Source organism: Carassius carassius, chromosome 33, assembly GCF_963082965.1.
Source record: "Carassius carassius chromosome 33, fCarCar2.1, whole genome shotgun sequence".
In the NCBI taxonomy this organism is placed as follows: domain Eukaryota; kingdom Metazoa; phylum Chordata; class Actinopteri; order Cypriniformes; family Cyprinidae; genus Carassius; species Carassius carassius.
Window position 1 is genome coordinate 13768033 of NC_081787.1, and position 26061 is coordinate 13794093.

Below are 26061 nucleotides of genomic sequence, written 5' to 3' on the forward strand. Positions count from 1 at the left end.
ATCAGTTAATAAGTACATTCATTCATGTATGTTCATTAGTACAGTTGTGTTTATATCTCCTATAAATATGCTGTCTTTAACATATTGCTTCAGAAGCATTGCTCCCACAAGACTTTACAAATGTATAATATATATATATATATATATATATATATATATATATATATATATATATATATATATATATATATATATATATATATATATACATACATACAAAAAGTTAATTTTCACTGCTTCATCCACCTCGGAAACAGCGCACACTCGGCGCATGCGCAGTTCACCGCTTGACCCGGGGAGAAGCAGCGTCGCCATTTTGGATCTGAAGGGGGGCCTGCTGTCACCACGTGAAGGCGAGAAGCCCCAGACAGCGAAGTTCGGGGAGCTACTACGATACGGCAGACAATCCGGGCAGAGGATCGCGGATTCCGATTCATGATCAGAACAAAGTAACGGTGATCAGTACTTGAGAAGAAGACGAAGCATGCCCTCGGTAACTCTGCCGCCGAAGGAGAACGCTCTCTTTAAGAGAATATTGGTAAGTTGTGGAAATATATCTGCAAACGAACGCTGGACTGTTAATAATAGAACGCAGCGTGTGTCAACCCCCTTCCTATTTTAGCCAGGACCTCTCTCCACTGACCTAAAGAGAAACATACCGAGAGTCTCTGCAAGCTAACAGAGAGCATTAGTATTGCTTTAATACTCGTAACATGACTATTAGCTCGTGCACGTTCACGCACTTTGAGAGCAGATGAACTTGCCCGACACAGAACGGCTAAAGATCGGTGATTTGATAGCTGTTTGGACGGAATAAACATTAAACAATGCTAATTAAGGTGTTGTTAGAGGGTTTCGTGCAGTAAGTAATGTCAAAACACGGGGTTGAATCGATTAGTCACAGTACAAGTGAACGAGATGAAAGTTGATCCATTTAAAGCAACCCTAACCTCAAAATAAAAGCAGAGTATGAAACATACGAAGGCAGTGTGTCGTTTACAGATTTGTTATGCAAGCTTTATTGGAAAAACACGATTTTAAATACACCATTATTGTGCATAGACATTTTAATTAGTACCCGAACGCTACCCCTCAAATCTGCTGTCAGATCCTAACTGGAGAAATCATGCACTAACATTAACCATAAGTACATTATATACACATTTGAAAATATAAATTTTAGTTCATGAATCAGGATTTCTTAGTCGTGTCGAGGGAGGGACATGTTTTTGATTGGACAGAAGTAGGTGTAATGCAAGATGAATCAATTAATATTGATATTATGTACTTGATATACTGGATATATTGTGTTTAACAGTGTTACTGTTACTGATATTTAATAATGGTTGAACCTTAAATTTGTCAACATAGTACCACAACATAGTAGACACAATACCGTGTAGCAAATGCATTTACCAAAAGCTGCAAAACTGTGATTTCACAGGGTTTTTAATAAGATTAATCCACAAAATACAGGTTTAATAGATTAAGAATCAAGTTTCCTTTTAAATGGTTAGTTCACCCTTGAATTAAACTTCTCACCCTCCAGGGATCTTAGGTGTGTGTGACTTTCCTCTTTCAGAATAATCTAATCAGAGTTATATTAAAAGTTGTCCTTGGTCTTCCAAGTCTTTCAGTGGGGGTAAGCGGGTGTTTGTTGTCAACAGTTCAGAAGACGTGAAATAAAGTGTGTGCATCTGTAAAAACATAAACGTCTCTCACACGGCTCTGGGGGGTGAATCAAGGCTCCCTGTAGCAAATCCATATGTTTTCGTCAGATAAATATCCAGATTTCAAACGTAATAAACACTTTTCTAACATCTGCTGACTGTGGGATGCGGAAGTTGGAAGACGAATGCGTCGCACGCACCTCTGGGAAATGTAGGACCAGGTCTCCTCTGTAGGTCTCCTCTTGGCTTATTTCGAAATCCTTCGACTTTTTTCTTTACAAATCCTCGTTTTGTGCTTCTATTTCGTGACTGGCGGTTTTTTTTTGTTCTCTCTCCACGCTCATCACTAACCATGCAGCGCTTACGAGCTATTACCTCCGCCTGCATGTCTTCCAGTTCCCCACAGTCAGCAGAAGTGAGGAAAAAAAAATTTATTACGTTTGAAATCTAGATATTTATCTTACAAAAATGCATGGATTGCCTACATGGGGCCTTTATTCACCTCCCGGAGCTGTGTGAGGGACGTTTTATTACACACGTGTGCACTTTATTTCACATATTCTGAACTGTTGAGAACAAACACCCGCTTACCCCCATTGAAAGGCTTGGAAGAGCAAGGACAACTTTTAATATAACTCTGATTAGATTATTCTGAAAGAGGAAAGTCATACACACCTATTATGCCTCGAGGGTGAGTAGAAGATGGACAAATTTTCATTCTCAGGTGAACTTACCCTTTAAGATTCACACAGAAACCAAAAGAGAATGTGCTGTGGGAAACTGACTTGCTTGACAGGTTGGCTGTGTCTCAAAACCTGGTTAGCTGTCTGCCTAGACAACATTTATGTTCATGTTTCTGGGCAGTTCTGCTTTCTACTCTGATGACTACTCTGACAGAGAACAAATAGAAATAGTTTTAAACATCCAGATGATGAACTTTTATTGTCATGAAAATCTTTGTGCTTTAAGAAGTAGTTTTTAGGTTGTAGTGACTCAGCACTCAAGAAACAGCCCCAAATGGTTGTTTTACTGATTGTGAGACAGTCCTGATTTTTGTTATTCCAGGATACAGAGTTAGACAAAAAAGTCATCTGACGATGGTTTATTTGTGTTTTCTAACATATCTTTTTGTTCTGTCACAGTGAGGGAGCTTGAGTTGCTAGAAGACCTTATTTTGATCTAATTTTCTTAGACTCTCACATTACTTTTCAGTCATGATAACAATGCCAACAGCAGAGCTTAAAGAGGTCTGTCCATTAACCATGATTATGCCAGAGGGCATTCCTTCATGTTACTGTTATGTTAATATTTGGCAGACAGCTCTCCTGGGATGTCTAAACTGTTGTGGTGACCAAAGTAGATTGGAATTTTGTAATCAACATCTCACCATCTTAGCCTTTTTTTTTTTTTGCCTGCCACAGGCGTTTCAGCAGCATTGAGAACTACTTTAATAAGAGTTACATGAGAAAAGGCTGGAATACACTACACACAATCTTTCCCCCAATTTACAGTCTGAAATTGACGCTAGTTACTGAAAGTCAGAGCCAGTCTGCCGATTGGGGTTGACAGAAAATCACAGTCTACGGTAGTCAGACTCTTCTTTTTAGCTTCAGACAATGATTCCATTCAGGTGGAGGATATCAGACATGTTTTGACTTGAAAGTCTGGTAGTGTGTGATCCTCTGTCTTGGCCAGTTTCTCTTCTGTGACTGTTTGCAAAGTCGGTAAGTGTATGGTGCCCAGTATTTTTAAATCTGTTCATATTTTAAAAGTCATGTAGTGTATTCCAGCCTTAAGCAGCAGACCTTCAAGGGGAAACTTGCAACAAAAGATGCATCAGATTATTTTCTGGCATTGATATCTTGTTTATCCAGCTCAAGTCTTTGCTGGAGTTCATGAACTATTTTTGCCTTTGTGTCGTCTTTTACAGAGTGCTGAGGTGCTGAGTTTCCTAATTTTATATTTGGAATCGTGATGTGCCTCACTTATTTCTGTGTGGTTTGAATGTGATTTGAAGTGTTCGGAAGATGTACATTGTTATCCATGCACCTTAACCCTACTTAACTTTGCCTAATGTGCAGTGAAAGTGTTGTTATTATCAGCATGGTTTTTCCATTTTATGTCTTGCAGAGATGCTACGAACACAAGCAATACAGAAATGGGCTCAAGTTTTGCAAACAGATCCTGTCCAACCCAAAGTTCGCTGAACATGGAGGTTAGACCTTCCTCAGACATTCATTGCTATAGTTTTTCAACATTTTGACTAATTCAATTTGTTGGGCACATAATGATCTTTTTTTTTCCATCCCACAGAGACCCTTGCAATGAAAGGACTGACTCTGAACTGCTTGGGCCGAAAGGAGGAGGCATATGAGCTAGTGCGACGTGGCTTACGAAATGATCTGAAAAGTCATGTCTGTATCCTTAACAGTTTTTCCTCTGTTAGTAGATTCATAAACAGTTTTGTCAAAATAAGCAGTCGTTTCTGTGCACACATTAACACTTGTACTCCACTGTTACTCATTGACTCCCAGTTTAAGGTATTTTTTTACTCTTAATTTCAGATGTCTGTCAACTGTATGGCACAGATAACAATATGCCAATGTTAACAGTAAACAGCAAACATGTTAACAGCATGTCGGCACGCATGATTAACCTCTCACGTGGGAAGCGCTCTGTAAATTTATCATTAGGTACCATTCACACACAATGCACCTTGACAAAGATGCAACGCGGGCAGTGGAATAGGAAAAACTGCAGGAAGATGGGAGTTGAACATCTTTTAACTTGAGCGCCGTGTTTTTAGAAAGCTGTTTAATGCATGAGACATGAGCGTAACAGCCAAACACATCCATTTTTGTATAGAAAAAACAATTGAAAAGCAGCGCAATCAAATGAAAACCTGTAAAGAACTACTACTGTGTGTATAATATTTCATGTTTGCATCATGGTGACATCAGGCTGAAAGCAGCTGTTCATTGTTTTTACAGAACATTTATAGTTAATTATAGTCTAGTGGTGCTTTACCGTCATACTGCTTAGAAAATCGAAACCGCTTGATAATTGAGACTGTTTTGGTTTCTTGGGGATTAAAAAAACAAGGAGTGAATGGATTTTTATTATTGTATGGTGCTTGTGTCCACACACTGCCAAGACACATTTAAATGCAAAAACCATGTAAAAGTGAATTTTGCATCCAATGTCCCCTTTACAGTCGTGGCCAAAAGTTTTGAGAATTACATAAATATTAGTTTTCAAAAAGTTTGCTGCTAAACTGCTTTTAGATCTTTGTTTCAGTTGTTTCTATGATGTACTGAAATATAATTACAAGCACTTCATACATTTCAAAGGCTTTTATCGACAATTACATGATATTTATGCAAAGAGTCAGTATTTGCAGTGTTGGCCCTTCTTTTTCAGGACCTTTGCAATTCGACTGGGCATGCTCTCAATCAACTTCTGGGCCAAATCCTGACTGATAGCAACCCATTCTTTCATAATCACTTCTTGGAGTTTGTCAGAATTAGTGGGTTTTTGTTTGTCCACCCGCCTCTTGAGAACTGACCACAAGTTCTCAATGGGATTAAGATCTGGGGAGTTTCCAGGCCATGGACCCAAAATTTCAACATTCTGGTCCCCGAGACACTTAGTTATCACTTTTGCCTTATGGCACGGTGCTCCATCGTGCTGGAAAATGCATTGTTCTTCACCAAACTGTTGTTGGATTGTTGTAAGAAGTTGCTGTTGGAGGGTGTTTTGGTATCATTCTTTATTCATGGCTGTGTTTTTGGGCAGAATTGTGAGTGAGCCCACTCCCTTGGATGAGAAGCAACCCCAAACATGAATGGTGTCAGGATGTTTTACTGTTGGCATGACACAGGACTGATGGTAGCGCTCACCTTTTCTTCTCCGGACAAGCCTTTTTCCAGATGCCCCAAACAATCGGAAAGGGGCTTCATCGGAGAATATGACTTTGCCCCAGTCCTCAGCAGTCCATTCACTATACTTTCTGCAGAAGATCAATCTGTCCCTGATGTTTTTTTTTGGAGAGAAGTGGCTTCTTTGCTGCCCTTCTTGACACCAGGCCATCTTCCAAAAGTCTTCGCCTCACTGTGCGTGCAGATGCGCTCACACCTGCCTGCTGCCATTCCTGAGCAAGCTCTGCACTGGTGGCACTCCGATCTGAAGCTGAATCCTCTTTAGGAGACCATCCTGGCGCTTGCTGGACTTTCTTGGACGCCCTGAAGCCTTCTTTACAAGAATTGAACCTCTTTCCTTGAAGTTCTTGATGATCCTATAAATTGTTGATTTAGGTGCAATCTTAGTAGCCACAATATCCTTGCCTGTGAAGCCATTTTTATGCAACGCCATGATGGCTGCATGCGTTTCTTTGCAGGTCACCATGGTTAACAATGGAAGAACAATGATTTCAAGCATCACCCTACTTTTAACAAGTCAAGTCTGCCATTCTAACCCAATCAGCCTGACATAATGATCTCCAGCCTTGTGCTCGTCAACATTCTCACCTGAGTTAACAAGACGATTACTGAAATGATCTCAGCAGGTCCTTTAATGACAGCAATGAAATGCAGTGGAAAGGTTTTTTTGGGGATTAAGTTAATTTTTTATGGCAAAGAAGGACTATGCAATTCATCTGATCACTCTTCATAACATTCTGGAGTATATGCAAATTGCTATTATAAAATCTTAAGCAGCAACTTTTCCAATTTCCAATATTTATGTAATTCTCAAAACTTTTGGCCACGACTGTAAATCGCAGCCGAAGATAAAATAGTATGTTTGATTATTAGATTATTAGAAAAACAGTAATTAGATTATTTTCCCGCCAAATCGTACAGCTCTAGGCACAGTGCTGTTTCCAGTCCTTAACTCTTCTTCAGGTTGGCACGTGTATGGTTTGCTTCAGCGCTCGGATAAGAAGTACGACGAGGCCATCAAGTGCTACAGGAATGCTCTTAAATGGGACAAAGACAATCTGCAAATCCTCAGAGATCTCTCACTGCTGCAGATCCAAATGAGAGACCTCGAAGGTTACAGGGTAAGTTATTTTGAATGCAAGTGCTTCCATCTGTTAGGAAATAATGTTCCATGGAACAGGCCAGTTAAAATACAGTTTTTATTCCAAAACTTAAGTCATCCTTTCACTCATTTTTATGGTCATAATATCATTTGTAACATTTTCTCTATCACAGGAGACTAGGTACCAGTTACTGCAGTTGCGGCCGGCTCAAAGAGCGTCCTGGATCGGTTATGCCATCGCGTACCACCTTCTGGAAGATTATGAGATGGCGGCTAAGATCGTGGAGGAATTCCGCAAAACACAACAGGTATTTTTTGCACTGCTTCCTGTCAGTTGTAATCTACACCAAGTTTATTGTTGCAGATAGCCCAGTAGTGGATACCACCAAGGGTTTGTTTTTGATGCCACTGAGTTTCGTTGTTCATTGTCTTTCAGACATCTCCAGATAAAGTGGATTACGAATACAGTGAGCTGTTGCTTTATCAGAATCAGCTGTTGAGGGAGGCCGGGTTAAACAAAGAAGCCCTCGATCACCTGACCAACTATGAAAAACAGATCTGTGACAAACTGGCTGTAGAGGAGACACGAGGTGTTTTTTTTATACGCATATATGTATATATTGGTTATCAGCAGAAATTAGAGGATTTCTGTTTTTTCCATCTGAATGCATGATTATTGATGGATGCTCTCTTTTTTTGTTTTTTTAAATCTAATGCTTGCTTGATATTTAAAACAAACACTCATTTAATAACACTGTTAAATCTTAACAAATCTCAGAATGAATATTCCTATTTTAATGCTGAACATTTTGTATTGTGATGCTACATTTGCTTACACCATTTAAATGTTATTTATTTATTTAGCTACCGCTCAAAGGTTCGGGGTGGGTAATATTTTATAATGTTTTTGAAAGACTCTAATGCTCACCAAAGCTGCATTTACTGATTTGGTGCTCAAGAAACATTTATTATTTTTAACATTGAAAAGAGTTTTTTGCTGCTGAATGTTTGTGTGCAAACTGGTACGTTTGTAGGATAAAATTAGTATATGAATAGCATTTATTTAAAATGGTTCTCTTTTATAAAAATTTGTATGTCTGTACTGCCAGTTTTCATGTGTCTGAAAAAAAAAATGCTGACCTGAGGTAGTTTTTTTTATTTTTTTATTTAAACAAAATAACCGAATTTTAATATTAATTGTATATTTTCTGCATTAAAATCTTTGTGTGGCGTGAACTTCATTATCGTCTGCTGTTGTAGTTTCTTTAAAGCAACATATGTATATGTGTGCAGGAGAGCTGCTTCTCAAGCTAGATCGGGCTGGTGAAGCTACGGAGGTCTACCACCGACTGCTGGAGAGAAACCCTGAGAACTGGAGCTATTATCAAGGGCTAGAAAAAGCACTCAAACCAAGTAAATATACATTTATCTGGACACAAATCTCGGATGAGTTTAATTTCTACTAATCCCTTATTCTGTGTCATGCTGCTTTCAGAGAGTGTCGAGGAGAAGCAGAAAATCTATGAAGATGCCTGGGTTAAGTATCCTAAAGGCCTGGTGCCAAGAAGACTTCCTCTCAACTTCCTCACAGGTCAGCTCCAGTCTTGTCAAATCAAAAGGGCTGTTATGCTCTCATAATGTGTCTGTGTATGTGACCGCATTTGGCTCTCGCAGGTGAGAAGTTTAGAGAGTGTTTGGATCGCTTCCTGAGGTTGAACTTCAGCAAAGGATGCCCGCCTGTCTTTACCACACTGAAATCACTCTACCACCTTAAAGACAAGGTGAGATGGGGCGATGTGACCAGGAAATTGTGTAGAGGTTTCTTCTGGACTTAAACATATAAGAAAAGACACCTCATTTTTATATCATTTTCCTGTCTTCTGCAGGTAGCTATAATTGAGGAATTAGTTGTGGGCTATGAAAAAAGTTTGAGAGCTTGTAAAATGTTCAACCAAAATGGTGAGTACATGTAAACAGATTTTAATGACATAGCAGTTGCAGTAATGGTGCCAAAGTTCTCACTGAGGACGTGTGATGCTGAATTTGTAGATGATGGGAAAACAGAGCCGCCCACTACTTTACTGTGGGTTCAGTATTTCCTGGCCCAGCATTTCAACTATATCGACAAACAGACTCTTGCCCTCGAATACATCAACACAGCCATTGAAAGCACCCCCACCCTCATAGAGCTCTTCCTCATCAAGGCGAAGATATACAAGGTAAACACACTCAGCTCAGGTCATTGAAACATAAAACTAAAACAAAAAAAGATAGACTTGAGAGAACCTGAGTTTATGTTCCATGCCTTGTTCTCTTGAAAGCATGCAGGTAACATCCGTGAAGCAGCTCGCTGGATGGATGAGGCCCAGGCTCTGGACACTGCTGACCGCTTCATCAACTCCAAGTGTGCCAAGTATTTGCTCAAGGCTGGACTTATCAAAGACGCTGAAGAAATGTGTTCTAAGTTCACACGGGTTAGTATAGCGAAGGTCATACACTTGTGGGAACACACTTAAAGGATTAGTTCACTTTCAAATGAAAATTTCCTGCATTGAAAAGTCATGCAAAGTACCGACTCAGTGTTTCGAAGTCTAATGTGCAAAAACTCAAGCCCAATTTATACTTCTGCATCAAACCTACACTGTAGCCTGACATGCACCTCTCCAAAAATCGAACCGCGTGTCAATTCTACGCGGATCGCAGGCACTGTGATTGGTCTGCTAGAGTGTCAGTCTGAGTGTATCCAATCTTTATCACCTTCAGGAAGGAACTTCTGCAGTAGAGAATCTGAATGAGATGCAGTGCATGTGGTTCCAGACAGAATGTGCTCTGGCCTACAAGTCCTTGAACAAATATGGAGAGGCGCTGAAGAAGTGCCATGAAATTGAGAGGGTAAGTCTTGCAGAATTAGACACTATCAGATGTTTATTTCAACTGTAGTAAGCAAACTGACATAAGGGTAAAATACCTCAATGCTAAATCTGTAGGTTAGCACAATGCTAGTTTAGAGTTCAAAGTAGAATGGATTTACCAAACACTGAAATATTTGGACACTTTCTTTTGTCACTCACAGCATTTTGTGGAAATAACAGATGACCAGTTTGACTTCCACACATACTGTATGCGGAAAATGACGTTGCGTTCTTACGTGGATTTGCTCAAACTAGAGGATGTGTTGCGCATGCACCCTTTCTACTTCAAGGCAGCACGTACAGCCATCGACATGTACCTCAGCCTTCATGATAATCCACTCTCCGATGACAACAAGGAGTCACAGGCTGACAATGGTATCATCATGCATAGAGATGCACCGATTGACCGGCCAGGGACCGGAATCAGCCGATTTTCTGCATTATCGGCCCGGACCGGTAACCGGTCGGTCAGTCTCACATCTTGCTGATTCTGAGCCGGTCCATTTTGATGCCACAACTACGCTCACATCCACATGATAATATTTTGTTACCATAGAAGTTCTTAACTGTGAGTGAAGAAGACACAATGTTCGCAATTTGTAATGCGTGCAGGACCAAAGTAAAACGTGGGGGAACCAAAGGGCTCAATTAACGTTTGGCTGGGACAAGTAGTTTTTTTTAAAGTGGCAAGTGAGAGAGAATTTCACTTGCCTGACAGAATAAACAGTTTGATTATATAACATTAGTAACAAAAATAACTGGGTAAGTGTTGAAACTTGGCCACCAAAAAATTTCACGTGAGAATTATTCAGATTTTATTTCATTCAGTGCAAGAGTGTAAACAGCGACTGATAAGGTTTGCTCAGCCTGTCTGAGTGAGAGAGACAGACTTGTGCATTAATCAAAACAAATGAGCGTAATCGCACACACAAAGTAACTCGCATAACATACTGAGCATATTGCAGTAAAAATATATATATATATATATATTATAATGATATAGGTAAACAACATTACACTACAAAGATGTTTCCTCGGAATATCAGCAGGATTGCAATGTGACATTAATTTTCTACAATAATAGTTAAAAGTTCAAATTAAGTGAATTACATTTAGACAATGATGACTGGTTTTGCTCTGTTTCACAAACTAAAATAATTACAAATTAAAGCCACAGCAGAACTGTAGTTTCGTTACTGAATGAATCCATGTTTTTGAATGAATTGAGTGAGTCAGTGATTCAGTAACCCATTCATAAAGAGTCATTTGAGTTGTTTTTGAATGAATCAATTGAATGAATGACTGAATGAATGACTCGCTTATTAAAACTTTGGTCTTTGGCCGCCACCTACTGGTGGTTTGGTTTCTTATTTAAAAGTATCATTGCATTTTTCTTATTGCAACATTTCAAATTTGTATGTTCAAAAAATAATTAATTGCAATCAGCAAAAATCGCTATCGGCAGGTCACACTTAAAAAAAAAATTGAAAATCCGAATCGGCCAAGAAAATTGCAATCGGTACATCTCTAGTCATGTATACAAAACACATTCAAACTTTAAAGGTCCATCCCTGATTTTTGAAAAAAGAATAACAGAAAAGTGAGGTGAGTTTTGTTTTATTAACAATTGTTTATTCTGTAGCCAACCTAACAGACAAGGAGCTGAAGAAATTGCGCAACAAACAGAGACGTGCCCAAAAGAAAGCCCAGTTAGAGGAGGAAAAGAAAAATGCTGAGAAGGAGAAACAGCTAAAGAACCAAAAGAAGAAAAAAGAAGAGGATGAGGAGGAGATTGGAGGACCTAAAGAGGAGCTCATACCAGAAAAACTGGCAAAGGTGCATATGTTGACAAAGCCACATATATTTAGAGAATAAAGTATTTGGATTGTTCATCAGAATGTGCTTCTTTCTGTCTGTAGGTTGAGAATCCTCTAGAAGAAGCAGTTAAGTTTCTGACTCCTCTGAAGAACTTAGTAAAGAATAAAATAGAGACACACCTGCTGGCCTTTGAGATCTACCTCAGGAAAGGTGAGCGTACTTATGAACTTTAACATAGTGATTCATAATGTTAGGATGTGTGATTTAAAACTCATAATGTGTGTTTGGGTTTGTAGAGAAGTATCTTTTGATGCTGCAATCGGTGAAGAGAGCTTACTCATTGGACCCTGACCACCCCTGGCTCCACCAGTGTTTAGTGCGATTCTTCAAAGGAGGTACATAAAGTAAATACTAATTTACTTTTCTCACATGGGACAAAAAACATACAAGAACACTTAGATTTGTATCTGTTTTCAGTGTCGGACAGTAAGGACATGTCGAAGGCTGTGCAGACAGTTCTGAAGCAGGAGATCACAAAACTGTTCGGAGAGAGTGACCCCAAGACTTTCAACAAGAACTTCCTGAGCAAACATGCAAACTCAATACCACACAGAGTTGCAGGTACCCACTTTATGATGTTAATGAATTTTGGAAACTACTATAGACTAGTGGTCGATGATGTATAACCAAGGCCAAAATTTAGTTTTTTTCAAATATCAGCATCGGCCAATAAGTTTTTCTGTTTGGCCAATGTGTTCGAGGCACACTTTTATTTTGACGGTGCTGAGAATGGCCACACACAGCGCTCACATTCTCCCTTTTCATTGTTTTTCATTGCTGTTTGGTAACAGCTCTGTCTAAAGCCGGACATACACTGTGCGATCTTTGTTTGATTTTGAACCGAATTTTGGCTCGTGCAACTTGTCAGACATTTTGGTCGCCCCTTGTGAGGGTATCACACAGTTGAAGCAGAGGAGTAAGCTAATTTAATAATTTATTATCTGCACATCAGTTGTGTGGTAATGAGCTATGAAATTATTGCAGGGGAGATGAATTGTAGTAGACCTATAAATTTAATAATAAAAGTACCGTAATAATAATAGTAATGGTTAGGGCTGTCGCGATAACCGCAATATTGTAATACCGCGCTATTGACAAGCAAACCGCAGAGGAAAGATAGCAACCGCAGAAACCGCAGTGTTCAGTTTTTTTTTTTTTTATGAGGCTGTGGCCTTCTTGTTTTTTCAATTTGTCACTGTGCATTCAATGTTAAATAAATTAATGATACAGTATGGTTACGACTGTCTCTTTCTCGCGAGTCTTTGTACCTTTATGGTGCTTCGTTTGTTTTGAATAGGTCGGCTGAATCGATGGAAGGCGCTCAATCTCGTCCCAAAACCTAATGTTACGTCACCAGTTTGGGAACATTTTGGCTTTCAACCCAAGGAAAAGGGCGAGCCAGCGAATATAGAGAAAAAGGCTTAACGTGTTATTAAACGATTTGCATTCATATTCAGGGCTCATCTGATTTTTTATAGATGGTATACTTTATTAGTATGATTTTTAGTGAGTTTGGTCTGTTAATATTTATTTATACCGTTTTTCACAGTAAGCGTTTTAGAGTGTCCCCTGTCATCCAGCGCAGCTGTCCCCTTAAGCATCAGATCGCGGAGCAACATCAAAAAGAACAGCTGAGACTGGCCGACAGTTAGGAGTAGCTGAAACCTTTGCGAAATCTGTAAAATACAGCCGTAAAAGTAACAGGCCTGAAGTCACGGACAACCTCCGCGTCAGTGCCCATACCCAAGAGAGCGTGAGCAGATAACGAGCTCACACGCTTTCTGCTTGAGGAGTGCATAGACTCCAACGCGAATCCACTGTCCTGGTGGACCAGTGGTGGCGCGATAATCAGTCTAGATTTCTGCTGCAGTCACGCGCAAATACGTGTAATACATGTTAGAATTCTTTGATTTCTTTAAAAAAAATTATTGGAAAACGAATGTTCTTGTTGCTGTTTGGCATTTAACAATAAACAAAAATGTTTTAAAACGTGTCTCTCTGTAAGTTAAAAAAGCAACAATATATGCTTTATAACTCAACGATAGAGCTTTGTATGCAGCAAAATCAGGATAAATTAGGTATCTTAAAAAAAAAAAAAAACGGCGGTAATACCGCATATCGCGCTATTGAGCCACCCATAATAACCGCAGGAGAAACTTCTTAACTGCGACAGCCCTAGTAATGGTAATAATTTAATTCATTATTTGCAAACACCAAATCCTCTCGATATCATCGATAGCTGATAGGTATGTAATAATGAACCGCGAGCTGGTTGAAAATCGATTAAAATATGTGATTCAAATCGGTTGAGATGCTAAACAAAATGCGATTCATGAATTTATGTCTGAGGGGAACTTACTGTCTTTAGAAAAGTTTAGATGGTATTTTTACTTTTCATCTTGCCTCTGTATAATGGATATTAAAGTTCATAAGTGCAGCGCTGCTTTGTTTACAGCAAAAAAAAGTGCCACCTGCTGGCAGAGAGTGAATCTGCGTCTCATTCAGCTTATCTGCCTTATTTTTTCATGCAGATATTTTTTTTGTTTTTGCTTCAAAATTTGAAATTATACAATGTAACTTCTCATGTTGCATGTATGCAGCATCTTTGTTTGGATCATGATTAAAATGCAGTGATTGCCTCTAATTTTAAATGGAAAGAGCACAGACAAAGCCTTAGTTTGTTTATATCAAGGGATGTCTTTTATTTTTATTTATTTGATTTGGGGCTTGTTTTAAAATTTCAGTTGAGTTTTGTTATTTACATTTACATTATATAAAAATTTTGCCATTTAGCAGACGCTTTTATCCAAATTACTTACAAATGAGTACAAGAGAAGCGATCAAAACCAACAAAAGAGCAATAATATGCAAGTGCTATATTAGTATATTATTTTAGTGTATTATTTCAGTTTCACAAAGATAAATGCAGCATTTTGTCTTTGCTTGGAAAAAAATATGATTCCCAAAGCACACAAACTACTAAAAAAACAAATATATATATATATATATATATATATATATATATATATATAGAGAGAGAGAGAGAGAGAGAATATTTATTTCAATAAATTAAATTAGAAAACATTTAAATTGTAGTAATATTTCACAACATTTGTTATAGAATTTTTGATCAGTTAAATACAATAATAGAGTAAAAAAATACGATTTTTTGCCTTTTATGTTTATCTTTATTTATATACTTTAATGCAATTAAATAAAATTGCACAGTAGCATATTTTGCAATGTGCATTTTTAATAGATATTTTGGCATAAAATATTACCCAAACGAGATATTTAATCAAGAGATTAAATTGTTCCACCATTAAAGTATTGTTCATACCTGCAACAGTTAAATCACTGGATGTCACAGTCTCATTGTGCTGTTGTTTGTTCTTTGGTGTTTCCAGTGGGTTCCTGTATCAGACCGTCACTCTTTGGTGATTGTTCAATCACAACTCTGCTCATAAATTTGAACTACACCAACGGCCACTTTTGCTCATGTGACCAGAAATGAATTGCTTTGTTGCTGTGAAACCTTTTTAGTATGAGTGTGCTGCTGAATTTTTTTAGCTTTCATTTAGCATCTGCCTTTTTGTTGTATGCAGCTGCTAAGATGATGGTCTTTCTGGACCCCTCCTCTGACGGGACGGCTGCTGAGCTGGCTACCTCTTTGAACGAGTCCCTAACAGGCAGAACCATTCAGGTAATTACACCATAAACAGAACTCTGTAAAATTAGTGATATTTCTCATGAAACACATGATGCTACATATCTCATATTTGTATGTGTGAATATTAGACGTGTACCGAGGTGCTCCAGGCTTTGAGGGATGGCAGTCTGGGTTCGCAGCAGGAGAAAAATCTTGAATCGTACCGTGCGTCTTGCCATGGTATCTATCCCTATGCTTTAGCCTTCATGCCCCCCGGTTACCAAGACAACACTGCGGTGACCACCAATGGAGACCTGTCCTCCTGCGACCACGAGGAGATGCCCAATGAGATGTGAGCACTTCAGGAAGGGAGCAGGGTGGCCGTTTTATGGCCGTCAGCATTTTGAGACCAGACGCCCCACTGAGGTTGAGACTCTACTGCACTAATGAGACCATGGTTACCTTCTGCCTTCACTTCCACTCACAGAAGCAAGTGAGCAATAGGGGAAAACCCGTTTTACTATTTTTTTCCTTTCTATCTTGTTGTTTTGCTTTTGTCTTTGTTTTTTTTAAATACGGCCAATGGCATCTCTTATGCTAGAACAGAATAAAGGGTATTAAAGCGAAAGATTGATCAAGATGGTCACAGTGAACTCATTGGGCCTAATTCCTGTTTATCAGACACATGCATCTCGCTTCTCATGTTTTTAAGAGTAATTTATATAAGACAATATTAAAGAGCCGAATAATATCAGGAGGAGCAATACTTTTGGTCCTGGTTTTACTTGCGTGGTTGTGTGCCAAACCTGTGGGGCGAACCTTTAGATGCAGATGACGGCACCTGTTGCCAGGTTTCCTTGGAAGGGGAGTTGGGGGTGTGGGGAGTGTCTGGCAGTGATTTAACAGTTCCAGGATCAGCCACCAGGGGGAGCCAACAGTCGAAACCCTCCATGTCTGTTGGGAGGAGACACTGATGTTCAGCTAATAAGCTAACACAGTCGATTGAAAGGTCACCTCGGTTGCTGAGGAGAGGCAGATGTGCATCTCTTTTTTTATTATTATTATTATTTTTCCCTCTTTCATCCTGTGCTGCCTATTGGTTTTTCAGTGAATTTCTTCAAGGTGGCAGTGGCTTCTGTATGACCTGTAGGACCTTTACTGTGACTGTGTTTCTGTTGGGTTTGTTTGGCTTTTTATTCCTCCCACTCATTGTTTAGGTTCCTCTGCTGGTTTCAAACTTTTTTTTTTTTCCACCATAATACAAGACTCCATCAAACATAGCTCTGTCTGAATTCTGAGAACGTCTAATCATTTGACACTCACACAGTTACAAATAAAACTAAATAACATGACTCCGATGTACTTCTCTTTTTGTTCTTTAATTTCCACATGTGGTTGTACACTAAGATGTGACAGTGTCATCTCTTAAATACAGAACACCAGAATTTGGTTTTGCCTTATTGGTATATTTTGGCTTTAAGTCATCTTGAGGTATCCTGGTTGAGAATCACTGTGCTATAGGTAAACTGAAGTAAATTTCCTGTCCTTTTTTTTTTTTTTTTTTTACTCTCATAAACCATCTTCATAATTATTTGTCTAAAATTTGGTATAGAGAGTTTGTGAGTTAACAAATCTTAAGACAAAAAGCGTTCATGATTGTATTATTTTGCTTGTGATGTAGAAGTAATTCATTTCGGCAGGCTAGAGTCTGGCTTTGGGCACCGTGTCTGTCTGTCCGTTCTCATGTTGGCTCTGAGAGCTGAGGAAAGTGTGGTCCAGGTTAAGGTATGTGGTGAGGAACTCTGGGAAATCATTCTTCTGCACTATTTCTATAAACATGGACACAGCAGTCATCAACCTCTTTTTGTCCCTAAAAAGAGTGGAAATAGAGAAAAGGTCGGTATTTCTCAATGTGTGTTCTTGAGCAATCACAGAGGTCCCACAGCTCTGTAACAGATTTACAATGTAAACTACTACTCAGATATTTTGTATTTTTATATTATAAAAGGAGGAAATATGTTCAAATTTTTTATATATTGTAATTGAGGTATTTTCTAATATATTGAACAATGATTTCTAAATACCGTTTCCAAGGACATCCTGTAACCACTGTAATGCATGGTCTTTTGTTGTGGGAATCCCACTTCATTTTCTGGTCACTATTTCTTGTTGAAGTGCACATTGCAACAAATGTTTTCTCTATCAATATATGAATTGTCTGTACGGCATTCTCTACCTGCTTGTTTGGCAATATATGGCTGCCTTCAGATCTTCTGTCAAACCTTCAGCCAAACTGCTGACAAGAGCTCGGGTCACTGCTGCCCCATCATCCTCCAGTCTCACTTGGTGCCGGATCCACTGCCAAACCTGACAAACAGCCTTTTAAAGTAAGAGATAATATTGCATTGCAGCATGAGAGCTGGACAGTGTTATGGACCAACCTGAGATCTGGATATCTCTGCTGTTGCCGAGTCCTCAACCTTCCCCAGATAGAAGAAATGACCTCTACCTGTGGTACAAAGTTAATATTAAAAAAACCTCCATTCATCACATAACATAAAAGTGTTGTTTAAAAGATCATATATGTGAAAAAGTTTTGCACCTGAAAGCCAGGCTTCAATGAAGAGGATTCCTACAGCAATGTTATACCTCAGTCCGTAAAGTGTTACTCCTCCCTACAGAGATATAAAGCACACAATACAAAGGCCACAGCATTTTCACTCACCACACGTTAAAATGTTGATATGATTTGCAGTGATGGAGTTCAACTGACTGGAGGCATAGTGAGCAAGTCTTCAGGGGTCACAGTGATGTCTTCACGCAGCTGCAGGAGTTGATTCTGACCATGAGAGTGAAGCTGAAACAGCTGTGTGCGAGAGAGAAAATACGTTTTCATATGTATATATGCAAGTGCTGTGATGGGGTTAGTCTATCAATGACTAGACCGAAATGAGACACTTACTTTTTGCATGGGCTCAATCAGGTCCATGTCGTAGACCATGAACCCATCAACTCCTGCCTTGATCTCCAGTAATTTAAGTCTAAAACAAAACAAGAATGAGCATTTGTATGGAAAATAAATACAGAACCATACATGGTTGAGCTGTATGGATGTATGTCTTTGATTTGGTCAATAATATAAATATGAAAAAATGACTAAGATGACAGTGAGCCAAGAAAAACTTGTCAGTCAATTAACTAAAGTACAATCTGTGGTGAATTTGGTGCATACCCATGCACCATACCACTTCTCTCAAAGTTACAAACATTTTTCCAGTAACATTAATAGAACATTTGTTCAAAGTCATCTGGTCTTTCATAATCAAAACATTTGCATTAAAATGTTATTTATAACTTCATTCATAGAAAGTTTTTCTTGTAATATATTAATCATGTATAATGTTGTCATAACATAATGGGAAAGTTAGCAAAGCGTTTGAACATGGGCTACTTTTATTGTATGTAAGGCAACATTTGTCAGCCAGAATGGTGCAAGATTTAAAGTTCATAATATATATTGGTGCAGAACTACAGGTCAAATTTTAATACTTAGGGTCATGGAGTTGTTCAAATCCCCAACCCTAAATTTTGTCGATAGCAATAGTGATGCCGCCTTATTACAGCATTAATGAAAATGTATGATATTTAGATTAAATGCAAAAACAATTAAGTTTATTGAATGTTTTATGCCATTTTAGGATTTACAAAGCATGTGCCACTATATTTTGATTGCGAATATGGGTTGGATTCAAATCACAGCTTTCATTTGCTCTGGTTGTGTCTTGCCTGGTGACAGTTCTGAGTACAGTCTTGTAGAGGTCACTCTCTTTTTCTCTAGGCAACAGCAATGCTGCCATGCCACCTGTTGCTAGGGCACCCCTGCGGTGACACGTCTGCACCAGAAGATCCATGTAGCTGTGCAGGAACCGCTTCTCCATATCCACATACTTACTGCGATCAGGGAGGAGGAAATCAGCTCGATGACCTAGAAATCAAACCATCGTCACTAACAAGGAATTTGACTGAGTCAAACTACTACTAGTCAAAATCACAGAAAATGTATGCGCTGACCGAATTTGTTGACAAAGGAAGCGGAGTAATCCCAGATGCCACAGTTTAGACCAGCAGAGTGCTCCTTGAGCTCGTACAAAATCTCCTCCATCTCGAACGATGCCAGGACACACTCGATCAACACGGTGGCCTTTATACAGCCCGCTGGCAGGCCAAGCTACAAAACATTTCAGAATACATTAGAAATCAAATTCATGCCAGTCAAAACTGCAGCAGGATTGTGTGTAATCTCTGTCAACACTCGCACCTTCTTCTCAGTCCAGAAAAAAATCTGACTCCAGAGTCTGGCCTCCATGTAGCTTTCAACCTGCACAACAAAACATGAAGAGTCTTTAGAATATGTTTGATTCTACATTGACGTTCTGTTCTGGTAAACAGAGTAACGTGATCTGACACTGACCTTGGACAAGTAGAAAAAAGGGCCACTCTGGTTTTGAAGAAGTAGTTTTGCATTATGAAACATCAGCAGACCAAAATCAAACAGTGGACCTGGAACCTCTCGACCATTCACCTACAGAGAAACAGATGTTCATTTGCTTCAAACTACCAAAAAGGATATTTTACTACTCAGGATTAGCTCATTTACAGTTAAAGCATTTTAGTCTCAATCAGATGTTTCTCCAAACAATTTGGAGCTATATAATCAGACACAAATGAGACAACTACTGACATAAATTAAGAGTAAAGAGCAATAACATAAATGTCAAGAGTTTTATTATGAAATGTTATTATTAAGAGAGCTAAAAAATTTAATAAAATTATAATCACTTATAGCCACTCCTTTAAAATAAAATGAGATTTAAAACAAGCAAAACCTTACAATAGATCATTAAATCATTATAAGGTGAAATGTGAAACTAGACCATTACAAACAAACCAACACATGGTTAGGGCAAACAAACAAAAATGCATAAGACCAGCTCACTACAGATCTATACCATCATATTGTGCTCCACCATGTTCCATGCTCGAGGGCGGAGCATCAGCACTGGAGCCTGAGAAATGGGTGGTACATCTATACAAAAGGAATATATCTCTAATGGGATTCTTTTGATAAAGAATATTTAATTAATTACACTTCTGACAAAACAATTAGCAGACGTTAGAATCATAAGACTCACCCTGAAACCTGTTGTGCACAGCCTGATAAACATTGTAAATGCCCTTTATTTGATTGCGATATGTTGGACAGTTCCCATCATCAAAATCGATCTACAACAGAAAAGAACAATAATACTATTACAACCAGAAATGTCAGTGTATGTCATCTTATTTGCACAACTAAGTCCTACCTGTAACCCTTGGGCAGTAGATTTGAGTCCTTTGATGAGTCGTTGTGCATCACAGGGTGAAAGGTCACCAACGTCTACATGTCTGCAGTGTAATCGGTCTGGAACTGGACTCACTCTCCAGCTGGGATCATTTCGGATGTGAGCTGTGTACTTTAGAAAGCCTGGCAACTCTCCAGTCAGATCCAACTGAACTTTCCGGAGAACTCGTAGATTCAAAACCTTGCAAAGGAGAGATGATGACGTCTTTTGATGAATACTCGTCCAAAAAATAAACAAACAAACAAGCAAACATTGTTATGGCTAGCCTAAATAAGTAATTTGGGTTTCCTTAATAGGCTTTATGGGGTTAAAACCTAATATAAATGATATGTAAATTCAAGTGGTTTCCCATAGCCTACCTTGTCAACCTCTGCTTGGAAGACAGAGATGAGTTCAGAGAGAAATTGCAGAGCATCAGAATTAAAAAGAGTATTAAACTCTCTCTCAAGTCCTGAGGGAGGCGTTTCCAGCTCAACACCTTGATGTACCTGTTTATCAGCAGCACATTAAATCTACATGATCTCCAGACACTGAGAAAACTGACAAAACATCATTTAATTCTGCACATTACCATTCACTGACACAATTACATATGTATAATACATACAAATTTACGAACATACTGAAAATATATATTTATAATGAGTGTTACTGCTGTTTTAAAGCAGTCACACAGTATGAGAACTTACCAACATTTTCCGCAGTCGTCCACTAAAGTAAATCTAGAGTTGGACTTTGATAAGTGTCATTGCACTGTTTACTTTAAGTCACACATGACTATTATAGTGAGGTTTATTTCGTGAACGAACCGGTGTTTTAACAAAGCTTTTAAGGGAACAAATCAGTAAACAAACTCGACTAAAATATTTTTAGTGCAATTCTCCTGTCATATTAAAAGCACAACTATCACTGGAAAGCAGTAAAAACTTCCATCCTCCCTTTATTATACAACATAATATGTTAGAATATAATGACTTCCATATTTATTTAGTTAGAGTGTGTGTGTGTGTGTGTGTGTGTGTGTGTGTGTGCTCCGTTTGCAGTGGTAAGTTTCAGTTTTGTTAATGGCCTTTTCTGTGTATTGTTTGGAAGTAACGTTACCAACCATAACGCGCTCAGTGTTATGTGACTTATCGCGAGATTACAGTTGTGTCAACGTCGTACGTACAGACCCAAACAGTGTAGGAAGACTCCGCCAGGAATGCATCAGCAAAATGCGGAGACTACCGGTCAACACGTCAAATACAGCCCCCGGCGTTTGAATCTCTGATTTTTGTACATGAAGCTTGAGGTGAAGGACCGGATGATAAACAGCCTGCGTTTGAGTCATTTGTTTGACCCGTTAGCATCAGTACATTTGCACTGTGCCATTCCTAGAGGCACTTGTTTGTCTACAGGAAGCCAGCATGGCAGATATCGAGTCCTCCTTTGAATTTAGCTCATCTTTGACCTGCTCATCTCTGCCTCCCCCACGGACCCGAATCTTTAAGATCATCGTGATCGGAGACTCTGGAGTTGGCAAGACTTGCCTCACCTATAGATTCTGTGCGGGCAAGTTTCCAGACAAGACTGAGGCCACCATCGGGGTGGATTTTCGGGAAAAGGTTATTGAAATAGACGGAGAGAAAATCAAGGTGAGGATGCTTCTGATTTTAGGAGGTTATATTGTAAAATGACTCCAATGTGTGTTTATGTCATCCTGTAAATCCTGACACATGAAATAATAGCCAGAATATTTTAAAATAGAACAGTTTATTGAAACTTTAGATTAAAGACATATGAAAAAGTTTGTGTTTTATACCATATTTGATACATTTGGCTGTGATACCCCATGGTCCATCGAGTATGGTTTTATTCAGAGGCACAAAGTGAGAAAACTATGCATGTTGGTTAGATGTTGTTATTTATATGGCTAAAAGGAAAGACGAAATTCTGAAAGCCTGCCATGTAAATAATTAAATCAGTAATATTTTTATAGCAATATAGCAGAATACTTAAAATGTGTGTAAACATCAGTTGTGAATATGAACTATTAATAAGTGGGCAGAATGCATGTACTAGATTGTGTACAATATGTTTTTCAGTTTTGATCTCGTTGAAAATCTACATATACAATAAGCTTTATAAGGTTGAAGAAATGGCCGGTGTAATGCAGGGTTAGGCTCCTTATTGTTGTACACCATTGCATTGGTCATAGTAAGCCTTAGTATGTAACTAAATTTACATTTCCAAAAACTCACATGCACACAACCCCCACACTTTCATCATAATACCTCACTGTGTTTGTCATTTATGTATGAACACACATTCTCCTGCAATGTTGAAAGAACTAATATGTATGGTATGGTATGATATAAGTTGACTGCTAATAGCTCTCCCTTCTTCCAGGTCCAGTTGTGGGACACCGCAGGCCAGGAGCGCTTCCGAAAGAGTATGGTGCAGCACTACTACCGTAACGTCCACGCTGTGGTGTTTGTCTATGACGTCACCAATGCCGCTAGTTTCCGAAGCCTTCCATTGTGGATCGAGGAGTGCCGTCAGCATGCCCTGGGTCAAGAGGTGCCCAGGATCTTGGTTGGCAACAAATGCGACCTGCGCCATGCTGCTCAAGTAAGCACAGATGTAGCACAGCAGTTTGCCGATGCACACTCGATGCCTCTGTTCGAGACCTCTGCCAAGAACCCCTATGGAAACGATGACGGCGGTCGGAATAATAGTGACCACGTGGAAGCCATTTTTATGACAGTGGCGCACAAGCTGAAATCTCAGAAGCCGCTGGTGTTAAGCCAACCACCGTGCAGTTCAGGAGATACTGTCACTCTCAGGAGGCAGGACGAAGAGGACAGGGGAACTTGGGGCTGTGGATGTTGAGGTAATGAAAGAGTCACCACTTTACAGGATGGAGGTGACAAAGGAAAAGCACCTTTTAAAGAAGCAGATTCAGAGGTGCTTTTGTGTTATCTGTGAAGGTCCAGGGTTGTGGACACAGGAACATGTATTCTCAAGATTTCTTTTTGTATCTGATGTGCAGAATCTGGCAATTTTAAAGGGAAAAAACATTCTTCCACCACTCAAACTTTCAGAAGTTGCATGTAGGCCCATCTGTCTTACATTTACAAGCTTATCCGTTATGTGTCATTCTGTCTAGCTCATATCGTATGCCACTGCCAAACACTCACTACATTTGCCTACTAGTTTTAGCCAGTTATGCAATCCTGTAGGTGAATTGGTGAATTTTTTTGCCACAATTAGATAAACTGTTCTGTTAAATCACTTCAGTCTCCCAGGGGAATCTGTTTGTATGTTCTCTCATTCTACGTAAGCCACACATGCTAAATGCAGGTTATTTATTTGTGCTGCTAATAGGTTTTACACAAAACGAGAGATGAATTGTAAAGAAAAATAAAGCTGATATCCTTGCCTTTCTAAAAAAGCCAGTCCTAGTCCACCGCCATCGTTTTATTTTTGCCAATTTATTTTTTCCTAGCAGTCATTCATCTGAATAAAATCTATTGTAAAAACATCTGGGTTATGCATGATAACCAGTCCTTCCTGTGAATCATGTTGAGATGTAGGTAAGTTAGGTAAAAAGGGACAAGAATTTGCTGACAATATTTACTTCAGTGTCTACAGTCAGGTTTTGTGTGTAGTACTGCTTTGTTAGGCAAAATGAAAGTGATCTGTAGTGTATAATCGCAGATTAGTATGAGTACCTCATATTATTCATGGCATTGCTCTGTGCATGGCATAAATCTGATTAGAAGGTTTGATATCAATTTCTGTTTCAGTGTGTAATCTGTCAGTACAAATACATAGATCTGCTAATGACTAAATTGTCTTTCCCTTTGGCTATCCTCTTTCCAACACTGATATGCAGAGTGCAGTTGAATCCATAACAGGGAATATTCACTCATGTCATTATGTAACCACAGCTGGTCCTGTGGAGTGCATGACAGAAGCTCAGGCATGACATTCTTTATTTCTTTTAAGGGAAATTGCCAAAAATTGGTTTTGCATATAATTTCTGATTATTTTTATTTTTTTTAAGTAGGATGGTAAAGGGCTTGGTTAGGTTATGCTTTGCATTGTTTGATGCGGGTACAATAGTAGGGGAGCATGTGATTTGTTGAGGGTATTGTGCATGGTTGATGATGGCTTTTTAAATGTTTAAATGCATATTAAGACTTGTCTATTTGTGCTTAATGTTTTGACCCTGGGTGCTGGTTGATATCTTATTTATCTGACAAACATCATGATCATTCATGATTTTTGTAGGTTCATGCTGAATTGGTCTTGATAAAAACACACTTTTGGTCTGGATTCTCTTCATTGTTGTCTGTAAAGATTTTTCTCTTTTCACCATTTCAAGTGTCCTTCAGAATTTAATTCTGTATTTTTTCTGTCTTCATGAACACATTAATAACACTGTAAACAATGTAAAATATTATCAGATCTAAAAAATCCTCAAAAATGTTACAGCTTGAAAATTCCAAATGCAGGAAATATATGGAAGATTAAGTGTTACATTTTTATTGTATGTAATTGATAATTATTCTTGGGATAATTATGCATATTTGCAACCAAATGTATGAGCCAATTCATAGTTTCAGGAGTCAGCAGTTGATAAAATAACACCTTGCAATCAGTGCCAGAACTCAAGCATGCACAACATATCTTTACTTGTCATTTGTCTGATATAACTCATGACTTTAATGTTGGTCAGTGAGTTGGAGTGAAATAGTTTTGAGAAAATAAACACGGCATCAATCCACTATAATCAAAGAAGTGTAAAAGAAAGCAATGCTTGTTGCGGTTTTGGTTTGAACTGTTTCAGTGTTTTACTAAAAATAAAAGTACCACATCTATGAATTTCAGCTGATGGGTATTGTGCTTTGTCTCATTAAAGAGTGCATATGGAAACTCAATAATGTTCAGAAACTAGAAACTTTAAAGTAATGACACTGCAATAATGATACTGTCCCTTGTGATGTTATATAATCTTCTTATTACACGGCTCTGTGGAATACTTGATTTTGATTGGTCAGTTGCAACATTCCAAGATATGTTATCCCTCGATAACAACCGGTAAAAGCTATAACAAAGGCTCATCCAGGTAACTGAAGTCGGCGCTATACTCTTGCTAGGAACTGTTTTTTCTTGGTGGAAGCTTTGCGTTTGTTTAGCTAATAAAATATTTAAACTCTGTTTAAAATGGTGCACAATTATTTAATTATGTCATCCTGGTATCGCGGACTCACTCTCTCGTTTCATACAAACGGAACTGCTGCCATTTTGCTACGATTGTTTTATACGCTTTAATGGATTATAAGAAAACTAACAAACTGGTAAGATTTTAAAACATTTTCGTCTTAAATCTTTTATCGCCTTATGTTAATTACTTATTTGTGCAATAAGTTGTATGACTGCATCTTTTCCCTTAAATGTACGTATAGTTTGGTTTTGCCACTTGCTCACAACTGCTGTCTTAACAGAAGCTTCTAATTATTGCA

At 38.6% G+C, this 26061-nt stretch overlaps 3 protein-coding genes across 3 annotated transcripts; 2 read left to right on the forward strand and 1 right to left on the reverse strand.

The window, feature by feature from the left end:
- The first annotated feature begins 251 nt into the window (after nucleotides 1–251).
- On the forward strand, nucleotides 252–16499 carry LOC132113778 (N-alpha-acetyltransferase 15, NatA auxiliary subunit-like). The gene is made up of 20 exons (XM_059521767.1): nucleotides 252–538; nucleotides 3801–3885; nucleotides 3984–4088; nucleotides 6572–6729; nucleotides 6884–7018; nucleotides 7147–7300; nucleotides 8004–8123; nucleotides 8206–8301; nucleotides 8385–8491; nucleotides 8597–8669; nucleotides 8760–8929; nucleotides 9032–9184; nucleotides 9474–9602; nucleotides 9784–9997; nucleotides 11265–11458; nucleotides 11542–11650; nucleotides 11737–11835; nucleotides 11918–12061; nucleotides 15106–15203; nucleotides 15299–16499. The coding sequence occupies exons 1-20, from the start codon at nucleotides 485–487 to the stop codon at nucleotides 15503–15505; spliced, it is 2604 nt and encodes an 867-aa protein (XP_059377750.1). The 5' UTR covers nucleotides 252–484; the 3' UTR covers nucleotides 15506–16499.
- Nucleotides 16500–16602: 103 nt separating this feature from the next.
- Nucleotides 16603–21381, reverse strand: ugl (ureidoglycolate lyase). Its single transcript, XM_059521769.1, has 15 exons — nucleotides 21241–21381; nucleotides 20911–21039; nucleotides 20513–20731; nucleotides 20342–20432; nucleotides 20159–20235; nucleotides 19621–19731; nucleotides 19468–19527; nucleotides 19221–19377; nucleotides 18936–19134; nucleotides 18112–18190; nucleotides 17923–18015; nucleotides 17752–17824; nucleotides 17591–17658; nucleotides 17386–17516; nucleotides 16603–17019 (listed from the first exon to the last, which is right to left on the reverse strand). The coding sequence occupies exons 1-15, from the start codon at nucleotides 21244–21246 to the stop codon at nucleotides 16851–16853; spliced, it is 1662 nt and encodes a 553-aa protein (XP_059377752.1). The 5' UTR covers nucleotides 21247–21381; the 3' UTR covers nucleotides 16603–16850.
- Nucleotides 21382–21697: 316 nt separating this feature from the next.
- On the forward strand, nucleotides 21698–24871 carry rab33ba (RAB33B, member RAS oncogene family a). The gene is made up of 2 exons (XM_059521771.1): nucleotides 21698–22185; nucleotides 22940–24871. The coding sequence occupies exons 1-2, from the start codon at nucleotides 21958–21960 to the stop codon at nucleotides 23420–23422; spliced, it is 711 nt and encodes a 236-aa protein (XP_059377754.1). The 5' UTR covers nucleotides 21698–21957; the 3' UTR covers nucleotides 23423–24871.
- The last annotated feature ends 1190 nt before the right edge of the window (nucleotides 24872–26061 follow it).